The sequence below is a fragment of the Coenobita brevimanus genome, chromosome 39 (assembly GCF_032717465.1).
Source record: "Coenobita brevimanus isolate Jiangsu-jjx chromosome 39, ASM3271746v2, whole genome shotgun sequence".
Classification (NCBI taxonomy): domain Eukaryota; kingdom Metazoa; phylum Arthropoda; class Malacostraca; order Decapoda; family Coenobitidae; genus Coenobita; species Coenobita brevimanus.
This window is the reverse complement of record NC_136992.1, coordinates 17885334-17900173: the sequence shown is the minus strand read 5'-3', so window position 1 is coordinate 17900173 and position 14840 is coordinate 17885334. Positions and strand designations below refer to the sequence as shown.

General features: G+C 43.9%; 1 protein-coding gene across 2 annotated transcripts in view; it reads left to right on the top strand.

Moving 5' to 3' along the window:
- Sarm (sterile alpha and armadillo motif) overlaps positions 1-14840 on the top strand; it is a 141962-nt gene that overhangs the window by 63333 nt on the left and 63789 nt on the right. For both annotated transcript variants that reach the window (XM_080270156.1, XM_080270155.1), the window contains exon 2: positions 10812-10922. In XM_080270156.1, the coding sequence (XP_080126282.1) occupies positions 10812-10922 (111 nt within the window). The remainder of the gene's footprint in view (positions 1-10811; positions 10923-14840) is intronic.

The window sequence follows — 14840 nt, the reverse complement described above, 5'->3', positions numbered from 1 at the left end:
GTCCTGTCACTTCTCCTGGTTTTCTTTCCATGACCTTGGTGAATTCCCAGCAACCGACATTTATGAAACTGATCTGTGGCTAAATCAGTCCATCAGTGTCAGTTGCTGCGGATTCACCACTGTGATTTTCAAAGTCCATGGAGAGGGAGGTAGGGGAGGTGACAGGACTTTTGATGCCGACTGTACTTCACACTGAGTACCCGGTTCACGCACAGCGATTCAAGCAAAACCCAGTATTAATGCCCGGAGGCTCCTGTATCTGCATAGTGCTCTTATGCTTGTTATTATTTATATTGTTGCCTGTCGATTGCACAAGGGTTACTAAGGCAGAGAACTATTATGGGTTTGAGATTTGAAGAAAGAAGGTTCTGTCCCCTCCACCTCCCATTGTTTTGGTTGTCTTCACAGTATATTTTCGCACGTCATATACTACATTCACCCTGTCTTGAGTCACCAGCATTCATGTTTATTTCCATCATAAATATCTCAGCACGATATCGGGAACTATCACATCGGCATTTTTGTTAGAATGATATGGATGAATGATGACTGAACCACCAACATGACCTGAATCACCAACATGACGGTGCATTTTGGAGGTAAATCAAGCCCTTCACTCTCAGTAGCTGTTGTAGACCCACAGTGCTTAGGTATTTCATTCATTCTAACACCAGAGGATTTCTTCATGCTAACCCCGTTCCAGTTACTGTAAATGGCGAAGGTAGGAGCCAGAAACAAGAAAAAGGAAGAAGCAGAAGTAGGAAAACTATCATCACTGTACCCAGAGAAGCTAGACCACAACTCCACTCACTCTTTATTCAAGCCGTTGATCTCTTATTATTATTATTTAATCCGGTAAGAACGTAAGAAATGAGGAGAACTTCAGATGACCTAGTTTTTTCATACAGTGCTGCTCATGTGTGTATCTGAACAAACGTACGTAATAGGGAAATATATAAAGTAAAAAAAAAAAAAATGTAAAGCCTCGCAAGTACCTCGAACCAAAGTCGATAAGGAAAAAAACAGAAAAAGTGACTACCGGTACCGTAGTTACCGTATATGTTTGACTCATTGAAGTTTATGTAGAGGCACGTGAGGGTGTGGCGGCGCACATGTGTGTTTGAATGTCTTATCAGCTCTGATCGATATTGTTTACCGCTTATCGGGTCGGCCAGGGGAGGAATGGGGGGTAGGGTAGGTGTGAGTGTGACAGCGGGTGCCAGTCAAGGGACGGACCAGTCATAACCTATGTTAGGGCTGTGTCATACATGTAGCTGCCTGATAAAGTGTCGCGTCCACTTGACTTACACACAGTACAATACATTGCTCCACTTGGATTAAAGAGACTTCATGATGTCTTCTACGTATATGCCTTGGACCCGGACAGCATTCCTGTCCCAGGAAAAGGTAAATAATTTTGTTCATCGGAGTGAAGGATATAATATGCTGCTCTCGGGTCCCAGTCCTCAAGGAGTGACATGAGATTATTCAGTCATGTAATATCATGATAGGCATAGGCCAGGAACATAATGTTTTGGACTTTTATAGCCTTGCATTAAGACCCTTACTTACGGAACACTTACTGGCTCTGTCGGTATGTAAGCCCTAAGTGTGATCATTTAACTTTTTGCGTCAGGTAGTGTATTATAATGATTAATTTTTCCAGACACCAGGGGTTTTATTCAACGCACCATGTGAGAAGCTTTCCATATTCAAGGGATTAAAGGTAGCCTTCATTAACACCTTCAGTACGAGATAACCTCTTCGAAGTTAAGGGAAAACTGTCTGGAAATAAAAATAATAAACAATTAAAATACCGTAAGTTGCTAGGTTTCGAGGGATATGTGCAGTGTTGATGGCTAAGAACCAGGAAGTGTTGAGCACAGTGTTGGTGGGTAGTGGGGGAGGGGGGAGTGGAGAGGGAGGGAGTGTGGGAGAATGGTAAGGGCAGATGGGAGTCATGGTGGTGTGGGAGGGAGGGAAAGAGGCAGGTTAGTGTGTGAAGGTGGTGGTGAGACTAGTAAGGGAGGGAGACAATGGCGAGGTAGTGGTGGGTGAGGGAGGATGGCAGTGGTAAGGGGGGAGGGTGGCTGTGGTGAGGGAGAGTGCAGGTACTTGTCCATGATGGAGGTGGCACTCAGTTCAAGGGCTTGAGGGGCAGGGGGTTGGGGTGGGGGCGGTAAGGTATTTTTAGCGGGTGCCTGTTTGTGGCCGCACAGGGGTCAAGTATGTGAGCCCCACTGTGGACTTTGGTGTGATCTGTCTATTGTAGTAAGACTAAATCAGTTTCTTGTGGGCTGGTGTTCTTCCCACTCTGCCTTATGTTTCCAGCGATCACCTTGCCATAGATTAATTCTGTAAATGCATATTGTATCAACCATCGAATAATCCCCTCAGTCGGATTATTTGTTATTCTTGTTACAGTGCTGCCTTCCAACGCTTGTATTCAGCTTAGGGGAGACTTTTTTAAGTGAGGGAATATTATGTTGCCATTACCAACCCCATCAGTACGGGTGGCCTTTCCTAAGCTCAATGAAAATGGCTAAATTAGCTAAAAATTACGTCACAGGAATCAAGGGGTTAATTACTGAAATTATAGATGAAACCTAAATCTGACAAGGTAATATATATGGCAGTAGGATCGAGGGAGAGTGATGGTGTGATGGGGTGTGGGTGTCTGAGGGTCAACTTGACGCCACTCCGGAAATTGGTTAGTAGTTAAAAGGGCAGCCTGGCTTGGTCAAGTGGCGAGATGTGTGTGTGTGTGTGTGTGTGTGTGTGTGTTGGGGGGGGGCAGTGGGAGGACGGGAGGTTATCACAGTCTACTCTTCATATGCGGTACTGCCTTCCCTTCTAAGCCTGTGTACTCTCACCTGACGTAATACTGCTACCTCTCTGTATCGAATGCACTGCTGCCATACGACATACAGTAGGTAGTGAAATACGAATATGTTGCAGGCTAATAAGAAATGTAAAAGGAAATGATGTATGGATGTAGTATTATTTTATTGTGCCGTTAAATAGCAGGTAATTGACTAAGAGGGAACACAAATCTCTGTCAGGGACAAAAGACTGACTGTAGTTTTAACTTCCTTCACGCCCTTCCAACCGTTTTACTCTCTCATTGTGCTGGTAACTCTATCCACTCTCAGCACCCGAAAGATGCCCAGGTGCGTGCGTGCGTGCGTTAAACTTAATGTTAATAAGTAATACTGTGTGGTAATAACAGTTGCAGTAGTAACTTAACAGTAATGCTCACCCACCCCTCCCTCACAGCAGGCCACACACAGCACAGATTTAGCTGCGATTAAGAGGTGTAATGGAGAGGGTGCGGGGACGTACGTCAGGGGAACCGAGACTTGATTACAGGATACAAAGTGGCGGGGAGTGGCTGGGTGATTGGGAGGGGAAGTGATGGGGAGGGGAGGGAAAGTGATGAGGGAGATGAAAATGATAAAAGGAGGAAGTACTGTAGCAGAGGGGAAGTGACAGATAGGGAAAGTGTTGGAAAAAAATTATGGGGGAGTTATAGTCTGAATTACGTAGGAGATAGGGAGAGCTATTTATAGGGTGGCGGTTGAAGGAGGGATGATATTAAGGAGGGTGAGTGATAAGGGAACGAGGGAAAGTGATAGACAGTGGGAAAGTGATAGGCAGTGGGAAAGTGATAGGCAGTGGGAAAGTGATAGGCAGTGGGAAAGTAATGAAGCTATCACAACAATACAGAAGACATCATGGCTGATTTACGAGGACAACTGTTTTCTCCTATAAGGTCATCAGTAATTATAGGTCTGTAACGGTTGGTAATTAGGCCCATGTTGATGTTGTGTTTATTATCCGAAATTATCGCGCGAATAAACGCAGCTTTCCCTGGACACTCTGTATGTAGCTACCGGGTGTCCCACTACTTCCACCAATGACCTGGTTTATGGAGTCCAGGTCAGTCCCATATCCGTCAGATCAATAACCTGACTTGGCTGGAGTCCTGATGGAATGGTAGGTGGTCACGAAGAGTCAGCTGCCAAGAGGGAAGTTAGGTTATGGGCCGAACGTAATGGGGGATTTTTTATTCGAGGTTGATCTTAATGTAGCTGTTATTTTGTTTTCGAAATAGTTTTTGCTTATTAAATCTCTGACTGCTTGGATTTCTGTCAAGCATAATCCCCTCCGGCTTCACGGGACGTGAGAAAATGAAGTATGTTGTGAGGAAAGGAAGGAGCAGACTGAGGTTATGGGGAAAATGAGGGGAGGACAAAAATGAGGGAAGGAGGACTATGTGAAGAGAGAGAGAAAGAGAAGAAAAGAGGAAACCGCGGGGAGGGAAGTGGCGAGAGTGAGGAAGACGTAGTAGTTATGGAAGTTACATCACCATGAGAAGGGAAGAGTGCCAGACTAGCCCAGCATCTGACGTAGGCCCCGCTGCTGGTGAGATCAATACAACAACTGGTACTCTTGTGCAGGATCTGATTTGACTTATTCACCAGTACCTTTTGACTCCCTCCATGCTATAGACGCATGTAGGTATTTTCTTTAGGTTAATAGATGACTCTCGTTTGAGTGAGAGGGGTTCTAACTGTCACAGGGTAGGCTACTATCAGTTTATGTTTCGATGAGTGAAAGCCTGGCTTTCATAGTGTTCAGTACCTACTGTCTGTGCACCCTTGCCATTAAATTATATATAAGTAAAACCTCAGTATAACGGACTCCAGTAGACCGGAATTCGCTTGTCTTGGAATCGAGGAGCTACCAAACTAAATTTTTATATATCTGAAAAAGTCTGATAAAGCCAGAAGCAGTCTGGACTGCTTGACCATTTCAGCTGTGTTTACCACAATAAGGTAAATTAAAGACATGTTTATCAGTGTACAGTACTGTATTATTATACATATATTGTACCATTTTAATGTTGTAGTGAATATAATACAGTACAGTACTGCAATGGTAGTGAATATAGCTTAATAACCGTTGGTGTGATCATGATTAATGTCTTATATATCAGAAAAAGTCTGGGTTAGCAGGGAGAAATCCAGATGTCGGTTTTATCGGAATTTCTCCTTTTTTCGGAATGGCCTGGGCCCCAATTAGTCCGTTATAGTGGTCTATATATATATATATATATATATATATATATATATATATATATATATATATATATATATATATATATATACTCATGTATTAGTAGCATCGGACGGATAAGTTCAGCTGGGTGACGTTCTAGCAGTCAGGTGTATAAAATCTGTCTGGAATGAAGCATTGGCTGCTGGGGACACACTTCACGCAATATATTTTTGGTTTTGATTGCTGTGAGCCTGCAAGTGGATATTCTCAACGTTCCCTTGTGACTGTGAGCAGTTCATGTGGTTTCCGTTATATTATGTAACTGCTCCTAGAGATCCTGTGGTGTGGCGAAACGATGGTGGTGGTGGTGACACTACCAAAAGACCACACCATGAATATCCCACCCTTCACCCACCCTCGCTTGACCTAATATCCCCATTACCAAACTAACCCTGCCACCTACCTTTGTCTCTTAGTCACAGTACTACTGTATATTATATTAAATTGCTTGCTGTAGTATATTTTACTGGGCATATTCGTCAGTATTATCATCATCATGACCGTTTTTGTTATCTAAGGGTAGGGTTAGGCAGAATCGTGAGACAGTTAATCAACAGAACAACAACATACAGCTGGCTGTACCTTAAACTACGATATTCCTTGATTCGTTTACACTACCCTCATAATTCCTTGTGGTGGTAGTATGTCAGGTCAGTCCATGGGCCTTGCTGCCTGTGTGTGTGTGTGTGTGTGTGTGTGTGTGTGTGTGTGTGTTTAAATGGCCCAGTGGCCTGTGTGGTGCTGAATTATGGAAGGTTGTGTTGTCGTCTCAGTGTGGTTGACGTGTGTGGTGTTGTGGTGTGTGGTGGCACATCACGTCAGAGTGCGGTTGGAAGGGACGACACAATAGGTGGACACACGATTTGTTCCTGACAGTGGTAAATCAATAGGCTCCACCTGGCACTGCCTTCCACCCGGTTAGGACAGCACTCCAGTGTGCTACTTCACCTGGTCACAGCCGGTCCACGGTGGCCACCTCACTCAGACACAGGGCCACTCTCCCACTTGTACATAGAGTTGTTCTGTCGTCATCATAATCATTGTCACCATCCACCATTCTCCTGACCATTCCTGCCGAATTATGGGGTGAAATGGGAGTCTAGATGCAAGTAAGAAAGTGGGAGAACTAGCGCATAGTGGCTCTCATCGTCATCATCCGGACCTTCTTCCATCCAATAATAAGATTGAGATAAAATTCAGAGAACAGGGAAGAAAGTCCGAGCGTGAAAGATCTATTAGCATAATGCCCAGTGAAATGGGCCAGACTCTCAACCACACGCCATTCAAGACCCAGGAATCCTGGCAACACAGCACAGGCATTACCATCTGCTCGCCTGATTATTGTGGTTTTAATAATGTGCTGTCAGCTGCGCGGTAGGTGACGTCCAGTGTGTATAATTTTGAGGCATGTATAGGACTGTGTTTCCCAGGCATGTAAGTGAGTCAGTATTAAGTAACTGTTTTGTCTGAGATGGTAATTGTTTTGTATTTAACGCAACGGTAACCTCTTGATTCTGAGTACTGGCACCTTATTTGTATTTTAATCTTGCTGTTACTAGACAATTTTTACACAGTTTAAGAGAGCACCCTGGTAGTGAAGGATTAATGAATAATATATATATATATATATATATATATATATATATATATATATATATATATATATATATATATATATATATACTGTATATATATATATACTGTATATATATGACCTCTCCAGTTTATAAAGTTTTTTTTTGAAGCTGGATAAAATCGCCTGCAGATAACAGTGATAAAATAAAGATTATATCCTCAGACTTAAAGAGTTTAGAGGAGTTACAACCATGCGCTGATAAACACAGCCAACACACAGTGTCCCGGTACCTGGTATACCAACAGAGAATATTTACTACTGGTGCCTGATCGAACATGAGTTAGTGGTGTAGTAACAATGGTGATGATGGAGTGTAAGTGAAGTGTAGCGCCCCTGTCTATCCGGCAGGTGTGGGACGGGGAGGTGGCACCTGCAGGGGTTGCCATGGGATTGGCACAGGGCTGTTTTTTTTTTTTTTTTTTTTTTTTTTTTTTTTTTGTATAATCAGGGTTTTTGAACGTATTTTTGCAAGCATAGGAGAGTCCTCAGTTTCTCTTCGCCACAGTTTATCTTACAAAGAAACAGATGAAAGCGTGCAAAAGGTGCTTCTTCCTGGACAAGGAAAGTCATAAGAAACGTTATATATGAAAGACAGATTTGACACCAGCAATAGTACTACCTCTTGTTAAAATGCATTGCTGCTGTAAGTTGTAGGAGCTAAATGTTTCTCTGACATAACTGCAAAAAGCGCTTAATGTTTCTTTACATTGCACTACCGATATGCGAGCATTTAGTCTTATGTAAAATCAGGGACAGCAGTTCTGCTGTTCATCATCGTTTGCTTCACACTTAGGGCATGTCCTTCAGCTTCCTTTCTGACGTACCTTATCATATCAAAGAAAGCATAATTTGACAAAATCATACTAAGCCCTTCAGCTTACCAGTATCGGCAGACAGAAGTAAGGTAAGTACAAGTGGTGAAATACTAGGCAAACTTACGTCCCCGATTATACCAGTTGAGGGAGTTAGTGGCAAATGGATGCTTCGTGTGGGGAGGAGGGTTTCGAGGCAGGGGACGAGGGGGTTGGTTTATGAGGGGGATGAGGAAGAGTGAGGTTGTTGAGGTGAGTGAGGTGTGAATGTGGGTTCACCTGGCGGCCGGTATAACAGCAGAGCCAGGTGTTTAGACGCGCCCCACACTGCGTCACTCGCCACTCTCGCCTATGCGGGTGAGTGCTGGGCTGCCAAGGTCGCCCTGCCATACCACGCAACCTCGCTACTCTTCCTCATCGCTACTCATCTTCGCTGCTGACTGGCAATATTTCAGTGTCTTACTCGGGGTCGTATTTTCTAGCATGGGAGACTGTATAACACCTCTTCCCGGGCGATATATTTTGCGTATTACCACCAAACCATTCATTTTCATGCTGCATGTTTCACTAGGTAAAGCTTGTATAAATAAAATACAAAGGGATATAAACGTGTTGTAGGAAAAGTTTACCTGGTGGGAAAGAGGTGATAGAGAGCCGCATCAGACGAAACTACGGCGCTAAGAGAGGCTTCCAACCGTGTTGTCATGGGGCTCTCTAGCATCACCTCCCTACCGGTTGAAGTTTGCTTAAGGTTTATTAGCATTTTCCAACAATGTTATTTAAGCAAACTGTACCGGAATCAAACAGGTGCTGGAGGCTTCGTGACACCTATTCCCTATCAGTTTATTTTGCTACGACAGGTTAATATTTTCCTGCTTATAAATATGCAGCCTGTGTGTAAAAAAAGATAAAAATGGCATCCAAAATGATATTAACGGGCATAAAATAAATCGCCGAGAGAGATGATACGATGTCTCTTGTGCGTGCTAACGAGAATAGTGTTCATAACCCATTTCACACAGTCTACGTGATCATCCTAGAACCCGCTTCGGTGCAGCAGCCGCATAACCACATCTGCCAAAGGATGTCTCTCATCTATACCATACTACCTTCAGACGATTTTCTGAAACTTATGAAGCATCATTGGTGGTGGTGGGGTTACTGAAGGTTCTAACACCTCAAGTTCGAAAAACCTATTCTTAGCTTAATATAATCATGTGACACCAAGGATAAAACGAAAGATATAGTCTGTCTAATCCCCCTGATTCGAAAAGTCTCCCTAAGCTAAATAAAATCGGCCTGTGATAGCAAAATTAAAGCAAAAAACTACGTCCTGGCGGTGAAGGGAGTAATGAGTATGGAGGGTTGGCGTGTGTGGGTGTCACTTGTCACGAGGGCTGCGGCGCTATGATATTACCGAAGTTTTCCACCCATGTTAAGAGTTTGTTAAGTAATGTGAGGCTTGTTTCATGGCTGTCTGCTTCTTTATGAGGCTGTAGTGCGCTGGAAGTAAGGGCTACTAAGGTTTAATATAGTTGTGTGTGTGTGTGTGTGTGTGTGTGTGTGTGTGTGTGTGTGTGTGTGTGTGTGTGTGTGTGTGTGAGAGAGAGAGAGAGAGAGAGAGAGAGAGAGAGAGATAGCGTGCTTGGTGGACATAACACTGCGACAGTACCAAGGGGCGGGACCTCTCCACATTAACTCTCCGATGTCCAGTCCTGTAGCAGTTTTTGGTGTACCCTGGTGGACCTCTGACGCCACAGTCCATAGCTTAGTATAGTGGGGGAACAGTTTTGAAGAGCCTACCGTCATTCGCTTCTCACTGGTGGACACTTGTTATGTTTGTACACAGGCATATTTCTGTACACCACAACTTTGCACCTTTTAATCACGGTTCTGCTCACTTTATTCCATTTGCACACTTGAATCACAGTTCTAGACACTATTCCACTTTGCACACTTTCATCACACCTCTGCACACCTATTCTACCGTTCATACTTTCATCACACCTCTGTACACCTATTCCGCTTCATTACACTTTTGAACACTGCATACTTCTGCACATTTTATCAACCTTCAGCACACTTGTCATGTAATTTTCTGGATTTTTAGGTACACTTAACCCCCTCAGATATAGGAGTTTCATTCAGCTGAATAAAATCGTCTAAAGGTTTGTGAGAATGAAGTACAAAGTGCGGCCTCAAGGTGAAGGGGTTGAGTAGCTATGTCTCACTGCCCAATATCTTAATTCTTCTAAAAGGACCATCTTAAGCATAAATGATCGTGTTCTGAGTTACATAGGAGACATCGTAGCTCCCTTTCTTAGCTATTTATTTAGCAGATTACGCCCCAGTAGCTTCTTCTGTTGTGTTCATGCAAACTGTGGCGATATCAAAACTGTATAAATGACATACAAGAGAGTTTGGGGCTAAATAAATCGCTGAGGAAGAGGTGATACGACCCAAAGTGCTAATTTTCGTATGGCCGTTAGTATGTGTTCGTGACCCATGTTGTGACGCAGTTCCTCCTGAATGGCTCTTTGTGTGACTCGTGTAGACCAGTACCGTGCTCCGTGGAAGTTTTTTGACCCAGTGACCTGCTGTACCCCAGGCTACTCACGTGACGCAGTGTACCCCGCTCCTGTGACCAATTGTGGAACCCAATATTCGATTCATTTGACCAGTTGTGAATCCCATTGTGTAATTCATGTGACCCATTTGTAACATTATTTTATTCACGTGACCCATTTGTAACATTATTCATGTGACCCATTTGTAGCTCATCATTTTATTCATGTGACCCATTTCTAGCCTATTATATGATTCATGTGACCCATTTGTAACTTATTTAAATCATGCCACCCATTTGTAGCCCATTACATGATTATATGACCCATTTGTATCCATAGTACTGTTTGATTCATGTGTCCCATTGGCAACCCATTATTTGCTTCATGTGGCCCATAGCGAAAACCATTATTTACTATTTGTGACCCATTTGTAACCCTTAACTCTATGTCCTTCATGTAACCCATCTTGTAACCTAAAACTTGCTTTATGTGACCCTTCTGTAACCTGTTATTCCATTGTGTAGCCCAAAACCACCCGTATGTGACCCATTGTGTAATCAAAATTTGCATTATATAAACCCATGTGTAACCCATTATTTGCTTTGTGTCACCCATTACACCCTTATGGCCCATTGCTGTAGCCCATTTTGACCTCGTTCTCTGGTGCCTGTACAGATGTCGGGCGAGTCAGGGGAGGGCGGCCCCGGGGGCGGCGTGGAGGTCATGGACTTCCAGAACCGCATCAAGAGGTTCCAGCAGCAGGACCAGCAGTTCAACCAGCAGCAGGTGAGTGGCGACGATGTGGCCTGGCAATGTATGGTTAATATTATGAAGCTGACTAAGAGTTGTTTTTTTTTTTCACCTGAGCATTATGCCTAAGTCCCATCAGCATAGTTGATGGCCAGGTTTAATAAGACTGCAGGTTGAATTTGACTAGTAATTAAGGAGAGTCATTGATACCTCACAACCAGAGATAATCAAATTTTATGCAACTACGACTTATTAAATATGCGGAAGTGGTTAGTTTCCTTGTATGAAAATAAGCCGACTATAACACCTCCTTCTTACCAGTTTATTTCTGGGTCTGGGTACTTTAATGTATTCTTCTTCTTGTGTATGCGTTGACAAAAATGTAAAAACAATATAGTTAAGTAGTATCCAAGAGAACGATAACGTGTACTATAAAAAATAAATAGGAAATAGGTGCTTGGGAGCCTTCTTAGTCGACAAGAATACGGGTAATAGTTCGTCCACATCATAATTATTCAGTCTTACTGCTGCCAGACGATTTTTTCAGGTCAGGGGAGAGTTTTAGAATTACAGGGGTTAGATGTTGTGTTGATTTACCCTTCAGTATTGAAAACGTCTTTCAGTTAATTTTTCCTTGAACCTGATAATTGATTCAGTTCAGGAGAGATTTTAGAGTTGGAAGGGGTTAAAATTATCTTCATATACTCTTTCAGTACTAGGGGGTCTTTAATTGAAGGAAATCGTCTCGTGTTAGTGGGAGTAAAATATAAGTGATGTCCTCGAGGTGAAAGGCTTAGCTATCGGAAGATTTTCTTCCTTTTGCAGTTAATTTCACATGACTCACTTGGCAGAAAATGGCACTAACTCGGCCCTGCATCCTTTCCATAACACTTTCGTGACCGGCACCATCTACAAGGGTTCATTTCTTGTTACGGCCCAGCGTTCAGGATGGAGAGGTAGCAAACTAATATTAAGGCAGGTTAAAATGGACAGAGTGTATTATCAGTCTAAGCTCATTACAGGTCAGCATTCACGTTGGAGGGATGGCAGTTTTACACCAGGTGGACAGAGCACAGGGCGACAGCTGTGTAAAATAAATCATTGACGTTTTGGCGTCATTCTGAAAGCAATTAATGTCAGGTAGAGCTGGATATTACTATGCAGGTCGTTATTACATGACGTTGCCGTGTAATGTGCTGTCATACCATCCCTCTGCCTTGATAATGATAGAGTTGACTCACACTGGCAGGGTCTGACACAGGGCGAAGATGTCCAGAGTGGAGACACAAGTTGGATGGAGCATAGGGTACAATGATGTAAACGTTATACTGCATAATGTTGTTGGTGTTATGCAGCTTCATTGTAGAGCGTTATGATAGAGGATAGTGTAGTGTAGATTTGGATAGTGTACGGTATTGTAATCTGTCTTGTGTAGTGAAGTCTAACAGGTTTGTTGAATTTAGTAGGGTGAAATGTAGCGTAGCTTAATGAGATGTAAGTTAGTGTAGCGTAGTCGCGTGTATTGTGGTGTAATCTAGTTAGGTATAGTGTCGTATACTGTAATTTAATGTTGTGTAGTTCAGTGTAGTATAGTTAATAATGTGTATTGTCATTTACTATAGTTTGGTCTAATGTACTGTTGTGTTGCATATTTGTGTGATATTCTGTAGTGTAATGTAGTGCAGTTTCGTGCAGTAGAGTTTAATCAAGTGTTATGGTGTACTCTGGTGTAATAGAGTGTAGTGTGGGAGTGTATGTGGCGTGAGGGGGAGGGGTGGCTAGAACTGGCCATGCAGGTGTGTCGTGTCAGAACCACAGCCACATCATCACTCACTCACCACTCTCACTCACCACACCCACCCATCACACTCACCCACTCTAACCACACCCACCCCTCATCACTCACACCCACCACAATCACCCCTCATCACTCAGACTCACCACACCTACCCCTCACACTCACCCACTCTAACCACACCCATCCCCCATCACTTACACTCACCACACCCACCCCTCACACTCACCCACTCTAACCACACCCACCCCTCATCAACCACACTTACTACACCCACCCCTCATCACGCACGCTTTGCACAACCAACCCTTATCATTCACACTCTCCGCACCCACCCCTCATCACTCACACCCACCACAATCCCCCTTCATCACTCACCCTCACCACAACCATCCCTCATCACTCACACTCACCACACCCACCCCTCACACTCAACCACTCTAACCACACCCATCCCTCATCACTCACATTCTCGACACCCACCCATAATACTCATGCTCACCACACCCACCCTTCATCATTCACACTCACCACACCCACCCCTCATCACTCACAATCTCGACACCCACCCATAATACTCACTCACGCTCACCATACCCTCCCTTCATCATTCACACTCACCACACCCACCCCTCATCACTCATATTCTCCACAAGCATCCCTCATCATTCGCCCACACTTACCACACCCACCTCTCATCACTCACACTCACCACAACCACCCCACATCACTTACACTCACCACAACCACCCATCATCACTCACACTCTCCACAACCACCCCTTGTCATTCACACTGACCACATCGACCCCTCATCACTCACACTCACCACACCCACCCCTCATCACTCACACTCACCACACCCACCCCTCATCACTCACACTCACCACACCCACCCCTCATCACTCACACTCACCCCACCCACCCCTCATCACTCACACTCACCACACCCACCCCTCATCACTCACACATCACAGTCACCTCGCAACACTCACCACACCCACTGTCAACACTCACCCATGATTATCCCTTCAAGACTCTCTCACTCTCGCAAACACACACACACACACACACACACACACACACACACACACACACACACACACACACACACACACACACACACACACACACACACACACACACACCTCAGCAGTTCTACTCCTTCACCTTTTACCCCTTATTCACCCCTCACTACCCCCACTCATCCCTCACCTTACATCACTCACCTACCATTCATTCTCACCATTCACCTGTTGCGTCATTAGAGGTGTGTGTGTGTGTGTGTGTGTGTGTGTGTGTGTGTGTGTGTGTGTGTGTGTGTTTGGTGAGTCAGGTGAGGGTCCAACACCTGAAGAAGGCGGGGCATGCGTTAAGCCGCCCCTGGATTCCTCATGACTCACCCTGACGTAATCATCAATGACTCGGAATTGCCCTTATCTCCATCTCTTTGCCGGTTTATTTATATCTCTTTAGCTCTGTCTCTTTATCTGTCTGTACAAGTCTGTTTTTTGTCTGTCAGTCTGTATCTGTTTATCACTATACCTCTAAAAATTTATATCACTGCCTCACGGTATCTGTATCTGTCCTACTGTCTGTTAGTATCTCTGTTTGTTTAGCAGTAACTCTCTCTGTGTGTCTGTCTGACTATGTAAATATGTCTGCCTTTCTGTCTATACCGTATCTGCCTGTTTTCGTCTGTCCGTTTATTTGTATCAGGTATTTATCTGCCTTTCGAGTTCCTATTGTCTACATCCCAGAAGCTGTATGGGGGGGGGGTAGATATTGATGTTATAATTCCCCAGCTGACTGGAGTACTAGATTAGAGAAACACCACGAATGTTGCATCTGAGTTCACCTGAAAAAACGGTCAGGCGTTCTTTAGTTTCGATTGCCTTTGCCTCAGAAATTGTACAGGAGGGAAGTTTAACGTATTACCAATCTGAAAGTCATTGTAGGAATAGTAAATTAGTGCTACACCACGATTAGTCTGTTGCATCGGAATTGGCCTAAAACAACAGTCAAGCATTCCTAATTGAGATTTTCTCTATCCCAGAAGCTGTACGGGGATGAAAGTTGACGTAATGTATCAGCAGGTCGTTACTAGAACACTAGATTTAAGAAACACTCGATTTACTGCATCTAAATTCACCCAATAGA